Genomic DNA, 9,240 nt, shown 5'->3' with positions numbered 1-9,240 from the left:
CCGAGCGAGTGATTCTCGAAGAACCAAAGACGTCCTCGACATGTGCACAGGCGTTTGACTTTATTGTCATGTTTTACAATGCTCCCCTCTGTCAGTTTCTTGCAGCGGCTAATGCACTCTTGTAGGCACCTACAACGTCGTTCTCTCCTAGTGCTACGCTTGCTAATGACCATGTGATAAGCGCTCATTTAAGCCGCTAATTACCGCACGCTGGCCGTATAAGAACTGGCCGCATCTTTAAAGGCGTCGTGGCTGCTAGTGCCAAAGCTCGAATGACTGGAAGGATGCCAGCAAGATTCCCCTTCTACCAGATCATCGACGGCTTCCGCCGCTCTGCCATCGTTCAGCCTGATATATTTCGGAAAGCGCTGGGTTTCGTACCGAAAGCGGGCGACATTTTGCAAATGTCCTATCCTAAATGCGGGACACACTGGATGCAGTACCTTACGCTTCTTGTGTTGAACGAAGGGCACCCCATCGACAGCTATCAAGAATTCGCGACCAGGAGCCGCTCCCTCGAATACACTGGAGTCAAGGATTTGGACGCAGATAGTTCTAAACAGCATCCACCGTACAGAGCACTGATGACGCACCTGGATCCGCCGCTCAAAGAGCTCCTCAAAGAGAACGTCAAGTATATTTACGTGGCACGAAACCCCTGGGACTGCTGCGTGTCCTTCTACCACCATGTGTCCAACCTTAGCCCGTTCCAATTCCAGGATGGTACTTTCGACGAGTTTGTTGATGCCTTCCTAAGCGGTGATTTCGGTTACGGTGACTACTTCGACCACCTCTTGGCCGGGTACGCCTTGAAGGATGAGCCTAATGTGTTCTTCATCACTTACGAGCAGATGAAGCGGGACACTCGTGGAACTTTGCTGCGACTAGCCCACTTTCTTGATGAGGAATACGGGAGAAGCCTTGAAGAGGACGAACAGCGGCTTCGGAAATTGCTAGAGTGGTCGACGCCGGAGCACATGAGGAAGGTGCTGGTTTTAGACTTCGCGGGAAGTGACAATCCTGCAATGCAAGGACTCCTCGACAGCCGAACGATTTATGCCAAAGATGGATATCAAGGTAATTCAACCAAATATACCTTCGTGAGGAAGGGCGAGATAGGTGGCTGGAAGGACCATTTCACACAACGCCAGTTAATCAAGATGCAAGCTAAGATCTTTGAGAAAACAAGAGGCTCCGACGTCATGACCTTGTGGAAGGACATCACTGAAGAAACCAGCGCAGCCAGTCGAGGTGATGTGGAAATGAGATGTGCGTTCTAGTGTCACGAAAATAAGAAAATTTTGAAAGATTTTGTTTGCAAATACATACCTGCCGTTAACTGAGGTCTGGATATTAGTACGCAGAGCGGTGAGCAGGCTTTCTCATCGAATGAAAGAACTGGTGTATAATGTGAAACTGAATGTGCGGAAGAGTGACTGTGAGATTTTTACATAATGTTATGTAGGCGATTAGCAGATACCAAGTAAAAACTGCATGACAGGCACAAAAAGAACGCTTTTAATGCATTTTTTTCCTTCTACGGTGAAAAAGTGTTGATGATTAAAATATGTATTTTTGTTTGCGAATATTTGAAGCATTGCGATCTGCGGCAACCACATGTGTCTGGCATATATGGCGTTAAAAGGATCATCATTCCGCTAACTACCTCCACTGTAAGATAATGGCGTCTACCGCATAGCCGTGATTAGCAGTGTTCTCTGCCGGACGCAATCAAGTCATTCCTGTAACTTCCTAATCTCATCCACCAATGTGGCGGATGAGACGCCCCCTGAAACGCTTTCCTTTTCTCTACAGTTCACTCCATTGCCTTAAAGGAGCTTCGGATATTGCTTTTGTATTACATGCGGTGCCGAAGCACATTTATTTTTATTGTCGCCGTGGGGGCTGGGTGGTAGTGGCGCTCGGTTACTGACGCGAAAGACGCAGGTTGAATCCCAGCCGTGGAGGTCGCTTTTCGGTGTAGGCAAAATGTGGCAGTCCCATGTACTGTGCGACACCAGTACATGGGATGTCAGTGATGTCAGATCGTCGGGTGGTAAAAATTATCTGGAACCCTCTACTACGGCGTGTCTTATAGCCTGCGTCAATTTAGACGTTAAATTGCATGAATCAAATAATTTCTACGTTTTTATTTCCACTAGGATACCATTAACCCGCGTTCGTGCCCTGACACAATCTTTCTCTTCCTGTCTGCTCCCGTAACAGCAATTGCCTTCCGTTCCATAGCTGGCTGCCCGTTTCTTCGTTTTGGCTCAACAATTTTTTTGTGTCAGCCTGCACGTTTCGACCCCATAGTTTCGTACCGGCAACATATAACAGTCATATACTTTCCTCTTTATGGATACAGTTAAGCTGGTATTCATCGCACTCTGGTGCGATGAATACCGCGCATGAATACCTCTGACACCCTCATTCTTATTCCCCTGTTTACTTCGCTTTCGTGGTTTGGATGTGCGGTGCCCTAAGTGGATGTGTTCCCTTAAAAGCGGTGATTTTTCTCTTCTTATCATTTGCTGCGTTTCCCTTCCTGTGCTGCTCAATCGAGCTCAAATAATCCTCAATCATTTCAGGAGCGTCACAAACACGACAACCAACCATAGCACAAAATACCTTGCTTCTCTAGCCATGTTTTAACCGGCGATGTCTCAATGTGTACCTTAAAGAAAAACGTTTTTGTACATGGCGAGAGAGGCAGGCTTACTCTCCTGAGTTCGCCATGTCTCGGTGAACCAAAATACAAAGAACGATAGATTGGTGGGTGGAAAAGCGTACAGATTTAGTTCTTGTACAACCGTTTTCTGGACACCAAGAAAGCAACTCAGGGGAAAAACAGATAAGTACGAAAAGGACAGCCAAATACACCTCATGCATGAACCCCCACAAACACGACCGATCATAAACATTAGTAGACAAAATGAGAATCCCTAAAGTATGAACTAAATTTACTTGCAAGATAGCACGCACTACTGGTGGTGCAAGTACCGGAAAGAGATGAAACCTGCAACTAATTGTCGGACATACAGATGGACTAAACCAAGGCCGCAAGCGCATATAGGCCGGAAAAGGTTACACGCCCCATTGATTCTAAGATGAATCCCACACAAAAGTTGGAAGAAATATATGTAGACGTTGAATATAATGTCTTGTAGAATGAATAACTTGCAGTACATAATACATTTCAGTGGCAAGAAACATTGTATGTGGTCGCCCCGCCATAAAACGCGATAACATGGGGTACAAAACTCGGAGCATAGCGCTAAAGAGTTGGAGCGCGGTCTTTCCAGTAATGTGCACTGTGCCTATAGGCACCCAACGGAACGCCAAAGTATCTTAGAAAAACGTAGCGCGAAAAATGAGACACAGAAAAAGGTGAAGACAGGACACGAGCGCTTCTCCTGACGAGCCCAGTTTAGCTTACTTGTGCACGCCAAAGTACTTTGGTGACATATATGCCCACCGCATACCAGCATATTCGGTAGGTGTCGTTGCCCACACACCAAACCAGAGCCCCCAGCTCTTACAATGATTAATCCAAGCTCCACCCGCGGAACCGTAGTCCCACGTTAAACATATAATCTCATCGGTGCGCGGTTTACCAGCGCAGAAAAACGCTATTGCCGCAGGCGGTCATGACTCATTTTAAACTGCAACACACACTCGCGCTGTGCATTCCGCATCGTCGTCTTCATCGGCTTCCATTAGTTGCGCAAGACACCGACAGAGAGTTCTCGGTCTTCATTGCCGTCGTTATTTTTCACAAATTTCCGCTTTCGCACGCTTATGAAATTTAACAAGGTAGCCATGTGGGCTAGTTGGTGTACATCAGACATAACTTCACCAGCGAAAGAACGAGACACGAGGAGAAGAAGAACACAGGACAACGCTGGACTAACAACTGAAGTTTAATCGAGAAACGGCCAACCTAGGTCACCAGAAGACGCATGCGTATCAGACACACCAAACAAAACAAACAGATACATAAGTGGCAGATCACCGAGAAGTGGATACACGCTCCAACACTGGCAAACAACAAAATACAGATAATATGTCTATCAATCTTGCACGCGCACACTTCTGCTTAGGAAATTAACTTCCTTGCTAGTGAGATGCAAGGACGGTGCACTGATGCATGTGTCACTGCCTTGCAGCCTAATATGAAAGGCCTCAAGGATTTCCCTCTCCTCTCTGTTTTTCCCTTTTCCGATAACAGAAATGTTGTTAAAACCTGGAGCACATTCTTTACAACTCCTGCAGTGACGTGGGAGAGTATTTTGATCTGACGAATTTTTCAGAGAATTATTATGTTCGCGTGCCCGGTCATTCACACATCTGCCAGTTTGGCCCGTGTACACTCTACCACATGACGTTTACAAGATACCCCTGTCATGTGGTAGAGTTTACAGTACTTGTGCTACAATTACAGTACTTAAGCTGCTCACCTTGCGGCAAGTTACTAGTGATCCCAGCCTCCGTTCAATCAAGTAAATAGCTGAAAGCGCCGATAAATAACGGGCACGCAGGACGCAAACGGACTATTGTCCTTGCTGCATCACACTAAAGCGCTGTTAAAACCGTTTTTAAAAACACACTATGCATCATTAATATCTATCGTTATCTCAATTTGCGCTGACGCACTCCAAAGCAACAAATGTTTAGGTGCAGTCTCTTCTTGCAGCATAGATGCGCTTTTTATTTTTATTTCAAGATACCCCTAAAGGCCCTCTTCACGAGGGTATTACGTAGGGGGTGGTAAAATTTTCAACTTGAATACATAGAAGGAACATTAACATGAGTAACAGGGCAAAAAAAAAGAAGGAAGAAAAGAGCAATAACTGGTAGTCAGCAACAATCGAAATGTGGCGGAACAACAAGACGCAAAATAAACAAAAAAAAACAAGAAAAGAAAACACAAAGATAAAAACAACGGAATAAACAGAACGAAACGCAAAACTCGAACACATTGCGGTGAGCAGAACAGAACTAGCAGAAAACTACACATGGCTTTGATTTTTTAAAAGTTCATGAAATGATGTCGCATTCGTTTCAGTTGCGATTGTGTAAGGCAACCGGTTCCAATCAATAATGGTTTTGGGTATGAATGATTTAGCATAACGAAGTGCGACATGTGATGCGTTTGATTTTGAAAGGATGGTCACGGCGTGGAAACACTGCTGAGGGTAAGTGAAAGAAATCGTCGTGAAGCAACGGATGATGGTAAATTTTGTGAAAAAGAGTTAAGCGAGCCAGTTTACGACGATGGGAAAGGCTGTCAAGTCCAGCACGAGCTTTTAAAGCCGTGACGCTAGTAAAACGTGAGTAGTCAGAATAAATGAAACGAGCAGCACAGTTTTGCAGGGATTCTATGTTATCTTTGATGTAGGCTTGATCTGGGTCCCATATGGCGGAAGCGTACTCAATTTTAGGTCGACTTAATGTAATATAAGCAAGTTTACGCACGTGCGCCGGAGCATGTCGAAGGTTACGTTTTAAAAGGCCAAGAGAACGGTTAGCAGCTGCTAGAATCAAGTTAATATGATAGTTCCAGGTTAAGTCTGATTGAAGGTGAACTCCTAGATACTTGTAAGTGGAAGTTCTCTCAACTGTTGGAAGAAGTCAGGGAGCTGTCGGGCTGTGCCCGCTCGTCTCTGCTAATCTTTGTGGATGTTTTGTGATCGGTGTTGAACATTTCTGTTCAAGTAACCTGCACTGCAACATCGTGGTATGATTCCGACGGTGGGTGCGGCTCCGCCGGTGCCGCACCCGGTCTCAACACCTGAATGTACTCCTGGCATTCCGTCAGGCCCAGCTCAGCTGGTCATACCTGCTGTGCAAGCCCTACCTGCTACCTCACACCTGGTGCCCTGCAGCTACCCTTCTGCTCCAGCTGCGTCAGGACCAGCATATCCAGACCCCCATGGACATCGCATCCCTGAAGCTTCCAATTTAAGCCGTGATCTGCCGCTACCTTCAGGTCAGGATGATTTTTCTGATTCGTCAGATTCGTCTACCATCATTTACATGGACACCACTGCGAAGTCCAGAGAAGGGTCTGAGAAATTTTTTCAGGTGCCTTCAAAGCGTCGTCCCAGCTCAAAGCGGTCACTTTTGAGTGTAGACACTCCCAATGTAACTGAAACGCCTAGACACAACCTTACAGTTGTCATGAAGCCAGTGGATTCTGCACACCGCATTACCCGCTTTAATCCACTGACATTGAGACAAGGATTTGAATCTGTGGCTCCAGACGGTGTTCTTCAAGTTCGTCCCAACGAGCGTCTAAACCTTCTGGCAGTTGACACCCGTACAGCGCACGCTACAGAACGCCTTCTGCAATTAACAAGCATAGCTGGAGTTGCCGTTCAAGCTTATGAGCCTCGTCCCAGCAACTGCGGTGTTGGTGTCATCAAGGGTGTCTCCCTGGATCTTTCTCAATCAGAGATTTACTCTGCGCTGCTACAGAGAGCTCCAATCAAATCTGTCCGCCGGCTTGGCAATTCAGTAAACATCCGGATTGTATTTGCGACAGAATCTTTGCCGCAATACGTCATTCTCGGCTACACAAGATACCGTGTGTACGAGCATATTCAAAAACCGCGCCAATGCAAATGTCAGCGCTTCGGTCATGTGGCTAGCGCTTGTCGACTTGCCTTGCGCTGCTCCCGTTGCGGTGGGAGCCATGGCCGAAATGAATGTGCAAGTGATGACCCCCTTTGTCCAAATTGCGGGAAGCAGCATGAAGCGACCTTTATTCATTGCACTGCCTATCAAAAGGAGAAGATCATCTACAAATACAAGAACTCCAAAAATACAGATTATAAGACAGCAAAATCTGCTTTAATTGAGCAAAATAAAATTCGGGGCAGTCGCAGCAGAAAAAAATCATCGCCGGGGAAGAAAGCTCCTCAACAATCGGATAAAGATAAAGATAAAGCGAGTCACCTACGCATTGAGGACGTAGTTGCGTTCCCTCCTCTTCCAGAGCGCCAAAACGTTCAGCCACCTCCGATAGCGAGTACAAGTCTGAATACTCCACGGCAGCCGCAGTATACAGCCTGGAACGATTCGTGCGAAGGATCTATTCGCCAAAACTCCGACGGTACCAGTTCCCTACTGTGCTCACTTGTTGAGGCCATCCGCGCTTTTCTTACACCACTCTCCTCGCCGGTGGCACAGGCCATCCTTACAATCCTTGATTTCATCTCACCTCTACTTGCACAATGGCAGTAGCAGTCAATAGACCCGCTACTCTCCCTAGCGTGCAAAGCATCCGTAACACGGCCACCATCTTTCAATGGAATGCCTGTAGCCTTCGTCCACGATTGTCTGATTTCCGACAGTTTGTCTCAAAACACCGTTTCCCGATTGTTGCCATAGCAGAATCTCGTCTGCGTACTACCATTCGTCTTTCAGGCTATACCGTTCAGAACTCGATGACCGGCACTGACATCAGCAGAGTTCTTTTAGCTGTTCGGAAAGACGTCACCTCCATCCCGCATCCGATACCTGCCGACTCACGGAATGAATATGTTGCAGCCACCGTCAAGATCATGAATATGCAGAAGGGTTGAAATGCGGGCCAGTTGGTACATTGTAAACTGAGAAAAAACCAGTCACACAAGACGACGGACAAGAAGAGTGTACACACCACAACGACTGGTCGTGGTGGTTGTGGTGTGTACACTCTTCTTGTCCGTCGTCTTGTGTGACTGGTTTTTTCTCAGTTTATCATGAATATGTCACTCACAGTGATCGTTGGATACATACCCCCGCGTGTCACATTTGACGTTGACCGCCTTCAGGATATAGTACGTAGTACTCCTGCACCACACATCATAACGGGCGACTTCAATGCACACCATCCTGCTTGGGGAGGCACCAGATCAACAGCCAGAGGACAACAGTTATTTGATTTTGCACAGTCCAACAATTTAACTTTCCTCAACAACGGCCTGGAAACGTTTTATCAAGGTGTAAGGTCCAGTGCCCTTGACATTTCTATGATTTCTGCGCATCTGTCGTCTTCAGCAACTTGGAATGTAGACATAGAAACTCATGGCAGCGATCATCTACCTACGTATATTAAGGTTGGTGATGCTTTTTTAAGTTCCGAGCGGCGTTAGGTACGCTACACGAATTGGGATGTTTTCTCTGACACAGTAGAGAAATTGCAGCTCTCCCACCTATATTATCAAAACTTTATTGATGCTGTAGCACGTGCTAAAACGACCAGCACTAAAGTTGTAACCTTACCAACAGTGTACTCAAGTGTAGATGCTGAATATGAGCGACTTCGAGCAATTCGCCGCAGAGCAGAGAGACGAGCACGTAGGACCAATAACAGAGAAGACATCAGCGTTGCTAGGCGTGCACAGAAACACGTTCAGCGCCATTTGGACAAACTCGCAAGACGGGAATGGCGATCTTTCTGCCCAAAGCTCGATCCCAGAAAGCCCCTTTCGAAGATTTGGAGCATTGTGCGCAGCCTCAGTAGTCAGCCGGCACCATTAAATCCTTTTGAGTGCGTAGCTCTGAATGCGAATATTTCTCGTCTCGACGCAGCGGAGACTTTCTGTTCTAAGATAATTGCTCGTTCATCAGCCGTATCGGTGCCACTATCTCCCCAAAGATTTATCTCTTCACCTAACACCGCCCTCCTTGACGAACCGTTCACTATGGATGAATTTCATGTGGCTCTGGCAACTACCAATAAAAGATCCTGCCCTGGCCAGATGGCATAAGCTACACTACGCTCTCTCACCTGACAACTAGCGCCAAGGTTCAACTTCTTGCAGTTTATAACACCTCCTGGGAGTTCGGCCGCCTTGAAACGTGTTGGAAGCGTGCGCGTGTCATACCCATCCTCAAGCCTGGAAAACCATCAACTGACTTAAACGCCTATCGTCCTATAGCCCTTCTAAGTTGCGTCGGGAAGTTGATGGAGAAAATGGTTCACTCTCGTTTAACCTGGGACCTGACGAACAGGGGAATTTATCCTCCGACCATGTCTGGTTTTCGAAAAGGACGCAGCAGCATTGACAATGTTATTGCCCTTGCCAATTGTGTCAAACGCAGCAAAGCAGTGCGGGCTATGACCATTGCAGTGATTCTTGACGTGAAGGGAGCATTTGACAACGTCACACATGAGGCAATTCACTCAGCTTTACAATCAATTGGCATTACCGGACGAATGTATAACTAGCTGCGTGACTATCTTCATGA

The 9,240-nt window shown here is 46.6% G+C and overlaps 1 protein-coding gene across 1 annotated transcript; it reads left to right on the top strand.

Moving 5' to 3' along the window:
• The first annotated feature begins 272 nt into the window (after positions 1-272).
• LOC149361592 (sulfotransferase 1B1-like) lies at positions 273-1,443 on the top strand. Its single transcript, XM_089569541.1, has one exon. The coding sequence runs from the start codon at positions 273-275 to the stop codon at positions 1,278-1,280; it is 1,008 nt and encodes a 335-aa protein (XP_089425667.1). The 3' UTR covers positions 1,281-1,443.
• Positions 1,444-9,240: the final 7,797 nt, after the last annotated feature.

This window comes from Amblyomma mixtum, chromosome 2 (assembly GCF_055824585.1).
Source record: "Amblyomma mixtum isolate Tamu chromosome 2, ASM5582458v1, whole genome shotgun sequence".
NCBI classification, from domain to species: domain Eukaryota; kingdom Metazoa; phylum Arthropoda; class Arachnida; order Ixodida; family Ixodidae; genus Amblyomma; species Amblyomma mixtum.
This window is presented reverse-complemented; position numbering and strand designations above follow the sequence as displayed.